The 17,627-nt window shown below is 37.9% G+C and overlaps 2 protein-coding genes across 2 annotated transcripts; both read right to left on the bottom strand.

Annotated features, from left to right (window-relative positions):
- Positions 1–436: 436 nt before the first annotated feature.
- On the bottom strand, positions 437–2,677 carry irgq2 (immunity-related GTPase family, q2). The gene has a single exon (XM_020941195.2). The coding sequence runs from the start codon at positions 1,912–1,914 to the stop codon at positions 781–783; it is 1,134 nt and encodes a 377-aa protein (XP_020796854.2). The 5' UTR covers positions 1,915–2,677; the 3' UTR covers positions 437–780.
- A 4,246-nt stretch (positions 2,678–6,923) lies between these two features.
- On the bottom strand, positions 6,924–14,879 carry LOC129411875 (uncharacterized). Its single transcript, XM_055164113.1, has 7 exons — positions 14,543–14,879; positions 14,442–14,462; positions 13,794–13,883; positions 10,637–10,711; positions 10,459–10,570; positions 9,640–9,709; positions 6,924–8,839 (listed from the first exon to the last, which is right to left on the bottom strand). Exons 1-7 carry the CDS (start codon positions 14,733–14,735, stop codon positions 8,414–8,416), a joined length of 987 nt encoding a protein of 328 aa, XP_055020088.1. The 5' UTR covers positions 14,736–14,879; the 3' UTR covers positions 6,924–8,413.
- Positions 14,880–17,627: the final 2,748 nt, after the last annotated feature.

The raw sequence follows: 17,627 nt of genomic DNA, 5'->3' as shown, positions 1-17,627 counted from the left end.
ACACAAGCAGGTGATGCATCCTCCACTAGAAATGTTATGAAGTGAACCTTTAAAACGTGTACACTGTGGTGTTTAAGTGGAGCATTGAGAAAGTAAACAACAAAACAGACAAACAGACAACAAAAAACAGAGAGAAAGAGTACTCATCCAAGTCCTTTTTCAAATCAGTGTACTAACTTTTTTGAACTATTTGGAGCCATAGCTGATAACAAGCTGTAGATTATATAGTAAAAGAAAAGACACAACTAAGCACTGGATGACGTTTTTGAACCTCATTTATTGGAAAAAATGCCAAAAAAAAAAAAGCCCAACCTGCAATCAGTCTGTTGGTGTATCTGGTTTACACTTAACCAGAAGCTCTGAAAAAAGGAGCCATAGTATACTGAAATGAATGCTGATGGTCCATTCAAAATAAGTAGGTAGTTAAAGGGTCTATACTGTGCTTCTTTGTAATCTATGTTATAATGTTATAATCAGAAACATATCTGGAGTTGTGTTTTGTTTCATTCAAATGTTTAACACACAAACCCTGCACCTTTCGAGTGTGTTATCTTCTCAAACAGAAAACACTCTGTTCCAACTTGTAGGGTCAAGTGCTCCACTGTGTTTTTAAACTCACTAGAATCATTTGGATGATTTCACCCCTGGATTAAACCACACAAGAAACTATTTTGTTTAATATAGGACCTTTAAGCAGAGTACATGAGGCTTTCAGTCAATGATTGCAGATTTTCCCTTTCCAGAAGCAAACTCAGTATTAAAAAAAAATTAAAAATCACATCACTGTCCCTCCATCAGTACCACCTGTACAATCTTATCTGCATCCTCCGCCATCTCATCTATTGCTGTATTCAAAGCCTGGAGCGTGGCAGCGAATGACTTGCTGGCAGAACGCGCCTGTCTGGGCATGGCCATCTGAACCAACCTCGACGAAACCGTGGACAAGTCCTTCTCCGCTGCAGCCAGACGTTTTTTCACCTCCCCTTTAGAGACCTCCGCCGATAGAACGCAAGTACGCAATGCTTTCAGTCTACCTGGGTCAAGGCCTCGTAATTTGGCAAGCCTTTCCACAGAATGGTTATCCAAGCCCAAAGATATCTGCGTTTTGCTTAGAATCCGTACACCAATGCTTGAGTCCACCATTGAGGCCACAAAAGGAACCGGGAGAGTTGACATTCCACCAGAGAGAGATGCTGCAGCCCAGACCAGTGCTTTAAACGCCTCCTTTTTTTGAGTTACAAGAGCTGGTGTTAATATCGGTAGTGCTAATAATAACGCATGGGCACGGATCTCTGGTAGGTCTTGTCCCATGTCTTCTAAAAGTACAGGGAAGTCAATTTTCTCCAAGCAAGATGGATTGACAATGTATACTTTAGGCACTGCTACGCCTTGAGAGGTTAGAACTTCCAAACTCACTTGTCGTTTATCATCTTGAGTCTTGTTTTTGTCAGAAACCAAAAGTACAAAGTATACAGTTTTGTTCTGAAGTAAGCGTGCTTCCAAAAAGATCGTAACACTATTGATTTGAGGGACATCTGTGAAGGTCATGAATACTGCATTGTAACGCATGAACTTGTACTTTCCCATGTATGATTCTGGTTCAAAGGGTGTGCAGGTTGGGACAGGAGGTAAGTCCCATAAGCGGAAGTCTGTGTGTTTGGGGTCAGGGTACCCAATGACTTCTTCAGTACTAACAGTAGATGGGTACAGAGCGGCCCCTACATCGTCAACACCGAGGCCCCGTAAAGAGTTGATGAAGGTGGTCTTCTCCAGGCAGCGGTCACCCACAACTCCAATGTTTATCCTGCTGATGAGAAGGTCCTCAACCGCATCCTTCACATCTGACAGTTTGTTGTTGTCCATGGACTCTTTGAGCGTCTCGAGGAGGTTGAGGCTTTTCAGGACATCTGCCATAACTGAAACTGAAGGGGAAAAAAAAGATTAGGTATCATTAGGCTTGTCACAAAAACAAATTGTGAAGTACGATATACTGCTCATGACAATAGAGACGATAAATGATAACAGAAAATAAATTATGCTACTGATACAATAACCCTTAAAGGTGCAGTGCTTAACTTTTCTGGCGGAGGGCACGCCAGATGCTTGTCTCTATGGAGATGCTATTGTTTTGCCAGTCTTCTATGGTATGACACTAAGCATATCCATCTGACATTTGTTAGGGGTGTTTCTATTGCTCAAAAATACAATAATTCCTTCTGTGAATAGAGGCGACTCCACAGATCTGAATTGTAATGTAACGTAGTGTTCTAAATTGCTCTTTTCTGTAATGATATATACGTTTAATCTATACTGTGGAACATTTCGGACAAGTCCATAATAGGGAAAGGCATTCAATGAAATTTTCTTAATCGATCGTCGGAAGAATTAAAGATCGATTATCGATTAATCATTAAGGTTTTTTATATTAAAATGATCATCATTATTATTACTATCTGCACTACTAATCTGCATAAATAAATTCAACTTTACGACATATAAACCATAATCACTCTAGAGCCACATCAATCCGTTTGACATTATTATGTGTTTAATGCAGCTTTGTGCAAGCTTCACAGAAACGAAACTTAAAACCGCACCGCTAATTTGCATAAACTAAGAGAAGAAAAAAAACAGCTCTTGTGCAGTGATGTGGTCCACTTCTGTCAGATTAAAGGACACAACTCAGTGGAATACAGGTTAGTGTGACCATATTTGCGTTTGTCAAAACCAGGACACCATACGGGGGGTGGAAGGTTGTGCTACTTTCACCTGGCAAAGTTTTTTCCCACTGGACACCGAAACACATGTGCTGCTTTGTACACTGCACATGGCCTCCCACTTGTCCCTACTGGAAAGGAAAGCATGGAATTTCTTCGACAAGTCATCGTTAAATACGCATTTAGCAGCGAGTGGTGAGAACAGCTGAAGAGGTGGTGGGCTCCTCACTCCCGAACCTGGCCACCATCTACACTTCACGTCTCCACACACGGGCCTCCAACATTTTGCAGGACCCCACACACCCTGGGAACTGCCTCTTCCACACTTTCCCCTCAGGAAGGCTTCAAACTCCCCTCACATGCACAAACAGGCTGCGCAACAGCTTCTACCCACGAGCAGTAGATGTTCTCCAGGGGCACAGCCACAGATAAAAGGCCTGAAGGGACTCAGGGCAATAATCTATTTATTTTATTTATTAAATGTTAGTTTTTAGTTTTTTTTTTTTTAAATTGGTATGGATGTGAGGATGTGTCTATATTTGTTCATTGTTACTGCTACAGATCTGCTCTGTCAAAGTTTCGTTGTATTTCATACAATGACAATAAATAAATCTAAATCTAAAATCTAAATCTAAATTTGTGCTTCAGGCACTTTGCAGGTGGACCAACTGTTTGTGTTTGCTCGCTCCTTCTGAGTGCAGAGAGCTACATGTATGGACCCCTGTTTGGTCACCCTACGCTACGCACAGCAATGTACATTCTGTTTGTCGATTAAAATGAACATAATCAATGAAATTCCTAATGATCAATTAACGATTAATCGACTAATCAGGCTCATCCCTAGTCCATAACATTCTATGGAGACAAGCAGGTGGTGGAGATTCCACTAGAAATGTTATCAGGATTATGCCCACCTCAAAAATACTCTACATGAGCAACATTGTTAAAAAAAACATGACCTAGAATAAATTAGCAGTTAGTTTGCATTGACATAGTGAATAATAGAAATAAGTTATTCAACTCTTTACATGTCAAATCTTTGAAGCTGAAGCACCAAAAAATTAAAAAAGTTATTTTCTAGTATAAAGAAAAAGTCACGATAAATATTGACTCCAAAACATATTGTTCCATCTATGGAGTGATAAATCAATATAGTAGTTATCGTGACAGGCCTATTGAGTGTTGAAGAATACGAGATTCTCATAGTAGAAATGTAAGTTGATTCTATACTGTGAAATTTAAATAACACATGAGGAAATTTCTGAGACTCTCTGACTTGATAATCACAGGGAAATACACTTGATTTTCATTCTGTTAGCTTTGTAGTAAAGTTGACAGTATGGCTCATAGAGTTACGGGATTAGATAGGTAAGTTATTATTATATTTTTCACATTTTCCTTATTCTTAAAGGGGGTATTCCATGCATGTTTGAGTAATCTAGCAATCTGTTGCCTTATTTGAACCCTCCTTACAGTTAGCAGTGCGATTCTGTCCAAAATTCAGCCCCCAATCCTGTCACCCATGCTCCTACATGGCAATTTTCTATAAATGTACAAAAGCACGCTACAAAACAATACACAATAAATTCACAGACTCTGTGATTTGCAGTAGTGTCATTATCAGGACGCACTCTGATTGTATTATGGTATTGCTCTGAAGAGGGAATGACTTAGCAAAGGGGGAGCAAAGGGAGGGGTTGACATAACTTCAAAAAACGGACATGAAACTTGTAAAACATGTCAATAAGTTGTTTCTGGTATACAGTATTTTCAAAACAATAAATATTTAGATCACCATGTTAGTTTTTAATGTATGAGCAATAATATACCCCTCTGTAATATACATCTGAAACTATCTACAGGATACAAGGAGGTCATACAAACTCACCGTGTTCTTGTGCAGATCTTCAGGTATAGAGCCTTGAGCGCTGGTGTGAAGCTCTATTTAAAACAGACATGTAGCTAGTGGAATCTTCTAATCCTGTAAAGCCAGCTCTGATCCTAATCACCTTAACCACATCTATGCATACTCACATCATGCTGCAGTGTGCACAGACCACTTGTGCACACTTTATTAATAGAAACAACAACACCATTTTTTTATTATTATATAATATAGTTATTATATAATAGTTATTATTGACTGATTATTGTGAAATAAAAAACATGAATAACTGAAAGCCTGATGTAAATGTAAAAAATGATACAATGTTGCTTGTCACAAATAGAGGATCTAAGAAGTCATTTGCATTAAGGAAACCACTTGCTGTTTTGGATTGTAATATAAAGAAGAAATAATGGTATTAACTAAAGTGAACTGTGCACGCAGTGTTCATTTTAAATACTTTTCGGTCATCACAAGATCTCATTTAATAATAAAAACAGCAACAAAAGATATTCTATTTTGCTTACTAGTGACTGAGTTGTATAAAAGTGGAAATATTCTGAAATATATATTTAATTCCTTCTTTTCTGCACACTGACTCAATTATTGAGCGCAAACCGACTTGCTGTGAAGCAAATCAAATGAGGCTAAAAACAATAACTTCCTTTTTCATAACTTAAAATGCTATAATAATACAGCTAATACAGCCCAAAGGACACAAGTAAGAAACTGTTGGATTATGTGAAATAAGACGTTTGTTTTTTTTCCTGTATCCATGGAGACTGTGCAAATGCTAGATATAGACCTCTGAGATGCTACAGGTTTTTTGCACCAAACGTGGCAGAATACCTTCCAGGAAAAATACTTCAAAGGAATGGGCCACTTTATAACCCACTGAAACTACAGAGTGCAGTGAGACTGAGGCTTAGAAGAGGCTTTCCTGTTGTGTTTTCCTGGTTAGCCTCAGACGCTGCTGTGACACTTTTGGCTCTTCCTCTCCTCAAACTGCCCTGACACACATCTGCTCACCCTACCTGACCAGTCCTCCTGTTAAACTGCACTGAGACCTTTGACTGAGACACAAAGGTGAATGAGAAACGCACTATGTTTCTGCATCTAAACTTGAATTTGTCTTGGGATCTCTCCCTCTCTTATCAAGAGCTACGTAAAAAAGGCCTTGTTCTGCTTTCAATCAGAGGTAATTCTGACCATCGACCAGCAGGTGTCCTCCTTTCACCTATATCTAATTCTTTGAGGTCAACTGCTTTTTGCGCTACCACCTCACAACAGACACAGTCCCATGCCCATTTAAAGTTCTGCCTTTCTGCATCTTATATATGTTTTACATCCTCCCAAAATAATTTATTAGTTTATGCTGTTTGGGGTTAGACTTAATGATCAATCTTGTAAAAACTTTTTTTTTTTTTAATATAGAATGTAAAGCAGCTGAACTGATGTGAAGCCAAAGGTGACAGGATATTTGATTGTTTACCCAAAAAAAACTGACACCTTGAGTTCATAGATGTGTAGGAAAAACACATGATCTCACAATTTTAACTGATTTGTTAAATTCTATACTATTCTATAATGCATTATTAAGTAAAACCAGGTGTTCTTGAAGCTATTTACTTAAAAGAGGAAGCTGAAAAGGATGTTAAGCAAATTACCATTTCTTTTAATGACTGATCTAAAGAGGAAATGGAAAGTATGACAGTATAATGCTAGTGAAGTTATTTGAATAAAAACATGCCCTTGTGGATTCTGTATTTAAGACACTCAATCCAAACTACATCTACCTTGGAAAATGTAATGAGCCTCTTTGGTTTTGTTTAATTTTGGGCATTTTTTTTTTGTTCAAGGTCATTTTGAAGATAATTATTATTTTAAATGTAGCTCAGTCTGGCATAGGAAGAACTAGAAAAAAAATCATTTACTGTAATACATACATAATACTAAAAACATTGGTGGCTTTAGCTTTATAGAGAGCTGTCTCTATAAAGTCTGGTGGTTATTTTAAGTCAAGCATATTTGTTTTTCAGTATCAGTATTAATGGAGAATACCAGTAGATCTGTGTTTCTGCTGTTTTTTACACAGTGAATTGAAAAAATAATAATAATAATATAAAATAAAATAAACATTTAGTGGAATATGCTTTTGGTACTCTAAGATTTTCCATTGCTGCTGGACTGGTGCTGTAAGTGTATCTTATCTGAATCCATGTTCAGTCAAGGCATTCACCACCCCACACAGTCACCAGGCAGGTCTCTCTGTCTCTTTGAAGATCACCAAAACAACAACAAACAACAAATCAACAAACAAATCACTCTACACAATTTAATTATTATTTTTTTTCCACATATTTACTTTCTGATTTTTATACTTCATATAGCCATATCATCTAAACTAAAGGGCATTAAAAGGATTCATACAAATGACGGTTAATCAAATCAATTGTTTACATTAATTAATACAATCAAGATTAACAATAATTGTATTCTCTTTAAAGGTGCACTGTGTAACTTTGGTTGGAGATCCGTCACCTGCTTGTTTCTATGGATATGTCACTGCTTTGCCTCGAATGTTCCACAGTATGACATTAAACAGCTCAGCCTTACATTTAGTCAATTACAGGTGGTTTTATAACTTAAAAATACCAAGAAAAACAGACATTCTGACTGAGGGCGGGGTTGCCTCCCCACAGAGCTGATCTGTAACTTGGTCTCTGTGAAGGTAGAGAGGTTTTTCTACATATTAAACAAACATTCCAGACAAAGCAAGAACATCTTCACGAAGAAAAGTATTGGAGGGACCCTCCACCAGAAAAATTACACAATGCACCTTTAACATAATACATGAGCATGCAGGTCCTTCTAGCTTAAAAGTAATTCCCAGTACACGCTGTCCCCTCTCCAGGTCTCACGCGATGCTTATCTAGGCCAAATACATGTTAGCATGTTAGCAAGCAATTCACATCAGCAGCTAAAGCGAGCAGTCCAGTTCCTTTTGTAGTCAAAATGAACCATTTGTACTAATTACATACATTAAAAATTGCATTTTTATTAATAATATCTGGCACGAGTCTACTCATCAGATGTGGACACCTTGTCAAAAGTAGGTTTGACCTCTGTCACTCACCCAGGAGTATTTTAAAAGTTACAGTATAATATTATCATACATAAGCACTTGTATTTCTCATGAGCCTCCATGGGAGCGCGGTCACAGCGCACTCTGCTGGAGACATGTTGCATAACAACTGAGATCAGATAAACAGGTCAGCCCACTGCCTCAGTGGCTCAATGTGACTTAAAGAGTCACCTCAAAAACACATTTTAACCTTTTAACATGAAAGTCTGGACATTTAACAAAGCTTTACATAAGCTTAGTTACACACATTTAAAAAACAAACAAACAAACAAACAAAAAAAAAAAAAAAACATTATTATAAATAATCATGAACTTTCTATGTCTTATACTATGATTGTGTCTTTTTAGTTACAATTTCCTTTGGCCTGGCCTTGATGGGTTTTGGACAAAACAACAACAAAAAAGACAATTACAAAAAAAAACAAGAAAAAAAAAAAAAGACAAAAGAGAAAAATTGCATAATTAGTTAATTAATCTGAATGAATTCTAATGTACTGTAAGTCTTCAAATTAATATAATAATGTATTTCGGTTTCAACCTCGCCCAAGATTGATCTGTTATAATCTTACAGCTTCTTCTACTTACTCAGTTAGTCACACCTACAATTTCTTAATCTAGTTTGACAGGAGCTACCCCACGCAACTCGGTCTAAACCAAATTTTGAAATCAGGTTTCTTCATCATTCTCCTCTGTCATCAGACCCAAAGTTTCCTCCTCTTTCTGCTCACATGTTGGGGTGTCAAAGATTTCTTGCCACTCTTCTTCTCCCCACTCCTCTCCTCCCTCCCCTTCTCCTCCCCACTCCTCTCCTCCCTCCCCTTCTCCTCTCCACTCCTTCCTTCCTCCTTCTTGCTCCTCCCCCTCTCCTCCCCTCTCCCCCCCTTCTCCTCCGTGCTCCTCCCCTTGACTTGGCTCAGTGTCAGTTACTTCTCTTTTGATTTCAGCGTATTCGCTCTCTGCGGTCTCTTGTGGTTTGACCTCTTTCACACTTCTGTCCCGCAGAGCAGAGAAATCTATGTCCGAATACTCTACTTCAGGCTTACATGCAGTCCCATCATCCTCTGTTTGTGTACCTTCATCCTGTGGTCCATTCTGTAAACAATTCATATTCAAACAAGTAAGAAAGAGAACACAATATAATATTCAAAACAAGACCATAACAGTGTCTAAATGTATCTAAAAGGCCCATATTACACTACTTTATGATCTGTGTTATAATGCTATTTGTTATTTATTTTTATGATCTATGTTATATGCTATATGTTAATTACCACATCCCTATACTCCGTCCAGAGCCCTGAGATCAACTGACCAGCTCCAGTTGGTCGTGCCCAAAACTAGGCTCAAGACGAGAGGTGACAGAGCCTTTTCTGTGGCAGCGCCCAGACTGTGGAACAACCTTCCTCTTCCTGTCAGATCCTCTCAGTCAGTAACGCAGTTTAAGACGAGACTGAAAACTCACCTCTTCTCCCTGGCATTGAGTAGTAGCTAGTCAGGTTTTCACCTGTTATCTGTATATATGAATATCTAACTATTTCTTCTCTTTTTATTGTCTTTTATGTGAAGCACTTTGGTCAGCTGAAGTAGTTTTAAATGTGCTATATAAATAAACTTGAAACTGAAAATGAAACATTTGGATGATTTCAGCCCTGGAATTGGCCATCTCTACTGAACTAAAGGTAAAAGGAGCTGTTAACATGAAAACTACCACTACATGACATCACAAGCATGTGAATGAAGCATTCTCACACAGACCACCCAAAAAACCCAATTAAAGTATATTGTATTTTTGTATGATTGTTGTATCACCCATGCCCCCATTTATCAGTCAGTTCATCTTTGAACACACTTAAAGTATATAAGCTAAGAGTCATTAACCGTGTAGAACTTACCACTTTTAGTGCTTGGGTGCTCACCATCTCCAGTGTGTCAGACACATTTAAAGAATTCCTTCTTTTGCATCTGGAAAAAGAGTAGAAATATGAAATATCATAAGTAACATAAGTTAAGATGAGTTCTGCTTCTCAGAATTTGGACAATATCTTGCCTTTTAAATATGAATTGCATAACAATTTACATACAGTATTTACAATATTATTTCAAAGTTATGATACATTTACAGGAATACAACTTTTGAATTCATAAATGGAAATGTATGCTTGATAGGTGCCACAGTTAGTGTAAAAATGTCACTTCCTGATGTTGTTGACTGTTGCACCACTTCTGCATTTGCTCATCTTAAAAGCCACCTGATTTCTTAAAAACATGAAAAAGAGAACTAATTCATTTCAATGATTGAAAATCATGTGTCCTTTCTTATCTTATACATTCTGAGCATCCTAAATAAGATTAAGGTTAAGGTACACCATTGTCCCTGTAGGGAAATTTGTCCTCTGCATTTGTCCTCAGAGAGAACATGCAAACCCACACAGAAAGGCCCAGGCAACTCGAAAATCAAACCTGGAACTTTCTTGCTGTGAAGCATCAGTGCCACTCAGCCACCAAGTCTCCAAGTGTTCACCACAATGAGTTTATAAGCAACTCTCAAAGACCAGAGCAGACGGTAAAGCTAACAGCTAGCCTGCTAATGTGCACTTCCTGGTTATTGGAAGAAAAAAAAAAAAATCCACTTTAGGTCTGTTTTAAAGATACAACAGTGTCAGGTATCTATTATATATATATTTTTTTTAAAAAAAAGTTCAAATGTGTACCTGCAGCAGAGTAGAGCCAGACCCCAGATGATTGTAGTCAGCGTGACACCAATCCCAAACGCAGCGATGACCCGAAGATCCTGGACAGTTTTCACCAATAAGTCCAATATATCTAAAGAAAGTGCAAATTAATGTATATTCATGTAGTGTTGGTCTATGCTTTAATTTGGGAACTTACTCATCTTTGCCTTAGCAGACTCATTGCAGGTCCTTGCATCATAGTTTGGCTTAGTGAGGTTCTTGGTCACTGGGACTGCGGATAATGACAAAATAAGCGTTTCAATTGCAAAAAAAATCATTACACAGTCACATGAGCAGCAAGAGTGAAGTGCCTTGCTCAGAGACATAATAACAAATCACTATGTTTGTAGGTGATTGCTTAACCACTGTGCCACTCCCTCGTGTAGTACAACCACGGCCCATTAACAATTTGTGTATCATTCATTTTTCAATATAAAACCAAAAATAAGAAAACGAAAAATTGTCCGACTTTGAAAAACTAATGAACGAATGATACAGGGATTATTAACCGTAGGGTGGGAGGTTGAATCCATGCTGCAACCAATGCTATCTTTGTGTCCTTGAGCAAGAGATTTCTGTCACCTGGTTTGTCTTCATGCACATGTGTATGAATGTGTGTCTTTTTCTTTCTTTTTTTTATAATAATTTTTAAACAGTTTATGCCTCAGAAAACTAATAATGCTCATCAAAAACATACCTGGAGTTTTGTTTCATTCATACATCTTTGAGCATAACCATTTATTATTAGTCTGTGTACATTTCCAAATATCAGAATGCTCTTTGCCACCTTATGATGTCATGAGCAGTAGTTTTCAAGTTACCTTTTACCTTTTACTCAGTAGAAATTGATAACTGCAGGGCTGAAATGATCCAAATCGTTCTAGCGACTGTGTACGGAGTTTAAAAACACATCAGAGCATTTCCTGTTTTACCACATGACATCACAGTGTAGAATACAGTGTTTTCTGTTTAAGAGAAGAACTCAGCCTAAATATGCAGAGTTCGTTTGTTAAACATGTGTGAATGAAACAAAACACAACTCCGGGTATGTTTATGATGAGTAAAGGATATTATAACAGATCAGAAAACAGCGTAATATAGATCCTTTGAAACTGACATAGGTAAAATTCTAATTTACATTTAAAGTGCATTTGAGAGATTACTATAATATTCTAATTACAACTTGGTTTGGTGGGATAGTAACTGCATGTGTTAAATATTCATCATGATTTCAAATCAGTTCTCACAAGTGTCAGTTCTAAAATACACGAAGTAGTGATGAGCTCTAAAACTGAAACCATCCAAAATTCAGGCATAATTAAGTGTAAACACTGATTTAATAAAATAAAGGTGTTGTCATTTATGTGTATTTGTCAGCTCATAGCTGTTGTGTAATTTGTGACACTTTTTTGCCTTTGTTTACATTACGGCTGCCAGGTAATATGCCTTAGTATATTTCATCATGTTACCTATGTTTTAGAGAATTTAGTAGTCTAACCTTTCATGTGCACTTTAAAGGTGCAATGTGTAACTTTCCTGATGTGGGGTGAGCCAACTGCTCAAATGCTTGTTTCCATGGAGATGTCTCAGAGCCTGTCCACATGACTAAGTTTTTGGTTGAATGGTAAAGTTTGTATTCTTTTTAGCCTTTCGTCCACATGGAGTTAGCATTTCGGGTGGGCGAAAACTGTTTTTTGAGAACGGGTTCCAGAGTGGAGAAATCTGAGAATGCCGACGTTGCGTTGTCATGTGGACAAGCAAACCGCAGCTTATGGAAAACAATGACGTCGCAACCCATGCAGATTACGCACATGGATCAATAACAAAGATTATGCACGGGTAATTAAACTGTTGGATTTTGAGACCTAATAATTCTTATTCTATTATATAAATTCTATTCTATAAAACTTAAAGTAAAAAAAAAACAGTTATGAGATATGCATTATTATATATTATTATATATATTATCATATAGCTGTGGCATATGTATTACATTGTTTTCACTCAGTGCTCCGTTGTCTTCTAGATGTGAATATTTATTGATCTGACACATGTGTGGGTTGAATTTTTTTCAACCCGCAAAAAAAAAAAAAAAAAAAAAAAAAAAAATCCAGGAGCATTGTCATGTGGATGTAGCCTAGCCTTAGTTTTTCCTGGAAGTTTCTACAGCATGATATTAAACATATCACTTTCCAAAGAAGCAAGCAAGTGACACTCCAAGGCCAAGTTACAGGTAGGATCTGTGGAGAGGTGACTACGCATACAATGAGAATTCCTTTTTGAAGGCATTTTTGAGAGATAAAAACACCTGTAATTCACACAAAATAGGTATGTTTAATTAGCCAGGCCGGCGCCACCTAGTGCCTCCGCTCAATTTCATTTCTCTCCAGCGACTAGGTCAGGAATCAGAACACACTAGACCAGGGGTGTCCAAACTTTTTTCATCAAGGGCCACATTTCGAAACACAGACGAAGCAGAGGGCCGATCAAGGGCCGTAGACTGGTGCTCAATACAGTGAAAAATTTAAATATGTGCATGTTTAACACTTTGATATGAGCCATCAGTCTTTATTCACTCTAAAATCCCCAAAGCCACACATTAAATATTCAATATTTGCTTTATCAAAGTAGATTTTCCAAAAAACTTGCTGTAAAAAGTTCATTTTCAATTGATGCAAGGTAATTTGGGCCAAATCACCTGGAAGCCTGAGGGCCAAGAAAAACTTGTTAGAGGGCCGCATTTGGCCCACGGGCCGCAGTTTGGACATGCCTGCACTAGACGGTTTGCAAAAACCCTGGAAGTGCAAGTTCGGGCACCAGCCAATCAGCAAAGAGCCATATATTCAGCGATTCCCAAGATCGAGGATTTAAGGCCGGAACAAAGAGAATGTTTGGTGAATTTATCAAGGGGAAAGACGTTATTGCCCTTCTTTCTACGGGATTTGGGAAAAGCTTAATATACCTGTTAGCCTTGTTAGTGATTCATTAGACACGTCACCACCAAATAGCAACAATTGGTTAAATGATAAAACATACCCGCCTAGCGAACGAATTCTAATACTACGAGGTCAGAAGGTTTGTATGAAGTGAAACGAAGTAAAATGAAGTAAAATCAGCTGATGAATCAGGCTAACATTAATGTCATATTACAAAACATTTCAGGCAAAGCAATAACATCTCCATGGAGACAATTAGACGGCGGATCCTCTACCTGAAAAGTTGCATAGTGCACTTTTAAGATCTATTTGTAAAAAAATTAAGAATTTATAAAAATAATAATACATAAAACCACAAAAAAGATACAGTGGTCAGACCTGTTCGCGTATTCTTTGTTCCTTTTGTTGAAATGGGAGTGGCCATTGTAGAAATTGTTGACACTGCAGATGGTATTTCTGTCTTGACCACTGAAATATAAATTATTAAACATCACCTTAATTTTCTATGTGTAAATAATGAGTAAATTTAGCAGTAGTCGAGCGCTGGTGGTTGCTTTTGCTTGTTTTCCTTTTTCAGTATAAGTTCCTTTTAACATTTTTCTTAAACATGCATTGTGTAAGTTTTCTGGTGAAAGGTCCATCAAATGCTGAGATGATATTGCTTTGTCTGGAATGTTTCACAGTATGGCATTAAACCTTTCTATCGTCATGCAGCCCAAACCCGGCCAAGTTACAAGTTAGATCTGTGGAGAGGCACAGTCAGAATTCCTGTTTTTCAAGATATTTTTGAGCTATAAAACCACCTCTAACTGAATAAATGTACAGTAGATAGAGCTGTTTAATGTCATACTGTGGAACATTTGCAATGACATATTTATAGAAACAGGCAGGTGACGGACACTCCACCAGAAAAGTTACACAATGCACCTTTAAATAAAAAAAAACCTCAACTGTGAAGAGAGCTTTAAAAACATGCAATGTAATACAAATGAAAAGAAACATTTTAGTACAAATATTGTAACTTACCTGAAGTTGAATTTTCTTTTTCTGCAAGCATAAGAAGTACGTATTGAAATAAGACTGTTAAACTTATAATTACGTGGTTACAAAAAGTTCCAGCACGGTACCTTCATCAGTATTTGCCAAAGAAAGGAGGAAGAAGAGCTGAAAAAGTACCCCAAAACGTATCATCTTAGCATCAACTTGAGACCTACAGACTTTTCGAATTGTCTTGTTATAATCTTTACAGCTAGTTACAGGAAATCCCCTCTTGAAAGATGGGCCAGAAGTAGGTCCACGGTTCACGGCACACATTTGCATACATGGTTGGGCTGAAATGTAATGAATACTGCTAGTGAAAAAAATATGTACTTACAGTATGATAGAAATTAAAAAATGTATCAGCCTATTTGCCGTTCGTCTTAAGATGACTTAGGGTTGCCAACTATGTGAACCAGGAAGTTTATTTGACAAACTCAAATTGTCACTCATATTACGCATATGTGAGCCACAATGTTTTTTTTTGTGTTTTTTTATAGCAAAAGGGAAGTCAAAACTTCTGTTCAACTTCAGTAACTATCAGTAGTCTAGATCTTACTTAGAAGCAGTTACTTCTGGTATCTGTAAAAGTACAGATATCAGAGCAAAAAATACTCAAGTAGAAGTAAAATATCACATATCATATCTACCTAAGTAAAACCTAGGTAACAGTACTTGTTTAAAAATGTACTTAAAGAGTAAAAAGTTAAAGTGCATATTTCATGCATATTTTGAAGTCATATAAGGCTTCAAATATTATATCGTTTTTTCCCAGCTGTTTCCATTTGTGTATTTTTGTTTGCCCAAAGTGCAAACATGTAAAAAAAATACCCCCCTATTTCTTTTCAGCAAGTCTCAAATAAAAACATCAGATGAAGAGAAGAGGTAGAGCGCTTCACTGGGTCATAAAAAAGTCAAAAGTAGCAGTGCAGGTGCTCTATGAGGGTTGAACTTGACATCTTAATAGAATGTAACCCTTACTGAATAATGTAAAAGTAGGCAAGGTACAAGGTACATAAGGCAGCCTTATGCCCTGATGAAGACCATCTTGCTGGTTGAAATGCATTGGTGTGCCTCCATGTAATAAAGGTCTTTTAATATATTCAGTCTTTGTACCTAGGGTTTGTCACTTGTCCACTTTTACATTTTTCAGTAAGGGCTACATTCTATTAAAATAATAAAGAAAATACTTTTACTTTTCTGTCCAGTTTGAAAATGTAGTGGAGTAGTAGCACAGATATCTGCTGCCAAATGTAGTCAAGTAAAAGCAAAAAGTATCCACTTGAAGTGCAGTAGTTTACTACTTTTACTTTGTTATGTTCCACCACTAGTAACTATAAAAATCTAAAAACATATGAGTTCAAATTTATGTTTCAATAACTTTTACATCATTCACAGTTAAGTTACTCATAGATTGTTTGCTATAGTCTTTTAAGAGCCTTATTGTATATGCACAACCATGCAGTCAAAAGTTTGGACACACCATCTCATTCAGTGTTTTTATTTTCATACACATGCAGAAGAAATCAAATATATGAGGTAAGATATAAGGAATGATATATCAAAGAAAAAAAAAGTTATATTCTAATCCTCAAAGTAGCTGCCCTTTGATGTCAAAAAAATATTGTCTAGTAGAGTTGTTACATCATTCCATATCTTGCTTCATATGTTTGCTGTATTCTGTAAACAGTGACGAGAAGAATACCTTGAAAATGTATTTACTTAGAGAATACTAAATACCTGCATTAAAATGTAATTTTGTAATGCATTTTGATACATAGGCCAATCAGAGTACTGTACTCTGAATACTCTGGATACTCGAGTTGCATTTAAATTATAGTGTAAAAATGCAACATAGTATTAATAACAGCTCTATTTTTGTTTCAGCTTTTAAAAAACTTCCCATCACTAATTGGAGAAGTAAAAATTCACACACATTCACATGCTGTAAGATCAATGTTTTCTGTTTTTCTGTGTGCTGTTTGAAGCATGAAATCAAAAAATGTGTTCCTTTGATTAAAAAATAATAATAATTGTACTGAACACCAAATGAAAACGTAACTATACCAGAGTACTCAATATTAGTATTCAGAATAAACACGCCTCTTCAACATCGGGGACAGTACCTCTGGACTTGCAGACCGAGGTGGTGGTCCCTCTGTATAAGAAGGGTGACCAGAGGGTATGTTCCAACTACAGGGAAATCACACTCCTCAGCCTCCCAGGTAAGGTGTATGCAAGGGTAGTGGATAGTAGAATCTGACCGATAGTCGAACCTCGAATCCAGGAAGAGCAGTGTGGTTTTCGTCCTGGCCGTGGAACAATAAACCAACTCTATACTCCCCTTAGGGTGCACAAGGGTTCATGGGAGTTTGCCCAACCAATCCAAATGTGCTTTGTGGATCTGGAGAAGGCATATGACCGTGTTCCTTGTGGTGTCCTGTGGGGGGTGCTCTCTGGGAGTATGGGGTCCGGGGCCCTTTGCTAAGGGCTGTCCGGTCCCTGTATGACCGGAGCAGGAGCTGTGTTCGCATTGCCGGCAGTAAGTCAGACCTGTTCTCGGTGCATGTTGGACTCCGCCAGGGCTGCCATTCGTCACCGGTTCTGTTCATTGCATTTATGGACAGAATTTCTCGGTGCAGTCAGGGGCTGGAGGGGGTCCGGTTTGGGGACAACAGGATGTCATCTCTGCTGTTTGCAGTTGATGTTGTCCTGCTGGCTTCATCGAACCAGGACCTCCAATGTGCATTGGGGCGGTTTGCAACAAGTATGAAGCAGCTGGACATATGGTCACTTATGATCATGAGCTCTGGGTGATGACTGAAAGGACGAGATCACAGATACAAGAGGTCGAAATGAGTTTCCTCTGCAGCACTGCCGGGCACTCCCTTAGAGATAGAGTGAGGAACTCTGTCACATGGGAAAAGCTCAGAGTAAAGCCGCTACTCCTCCACGTCGAGAGGAGCCATTTCAGGTGACTCGGGCATCTGTTCCTGATGCCTCCTGGGCGTCTCCCTCGGGAGGTGTTCTGGGCATGGGAGAGAGGAGGCCCCAGGGACAACCCAGGACACACTGGAGGGACTAGGTCTCTGGTCTGGTCCTTGGAACACGGGTGCTGGCCTTTGTGGCCAGTCCGCCATTCTGTTTGTGTCTGTGTCTCTTTCATGTCAGCAC

This window comes from Boleophthalmus pectinirostris, unplaced genomic scaffold (assembly GCF_026225935.1).
Source record: "Boleophthalmus pectinirostris isolate CB_2022bp ecotype Guang Dong unplaced genomic scaffold, ASM2622593v1 HiC_scaffold_6, whole genome shotgun sequence".
NCBI classification, from domain to species: Eukaryota; Metazoa; Chordata; class Actinopteri; order Gobiiformes; family Gobiidae; genus Boleophthalmus; species Boleophthalmus pectinirostris.
This window is presented reverse-complemented; position numbering and strand designations above follow the sequence as displayed.

Excerpts from the sequence above, each read along its gene's own strand:
- irgq2 (XM_020941195.2), bottom strand. The coding sequence starts at position 1,914 with ATGGCAGATGTCCTGAAAAGCCTCAACCTCCTCGAGACGCTCAAAGAG.
- LOC129411875 (XM_055164113.1), bottom strand. The coding sequence starts at position 14,735 with ATGCAAATGTGTGCCGTGAACCGTGGACCTACTTCTGGCCCATCTTTC. Across the intron at positions 13,884-14,441 it reads AAAAGAAAATTCAACTTCAG|TGGTCAAGACAGAAATACCA; the intron begins GTAAGTTACAAT and ends TTTATATTTCAG. Across the intron at positions 10,712-13,793 it reads AACAAAGAATACGCGAACAG|TCCCAGTGACCAAGAACCTC; the intron begins GTCTGACCACTG and ends CATTATCCGCAG.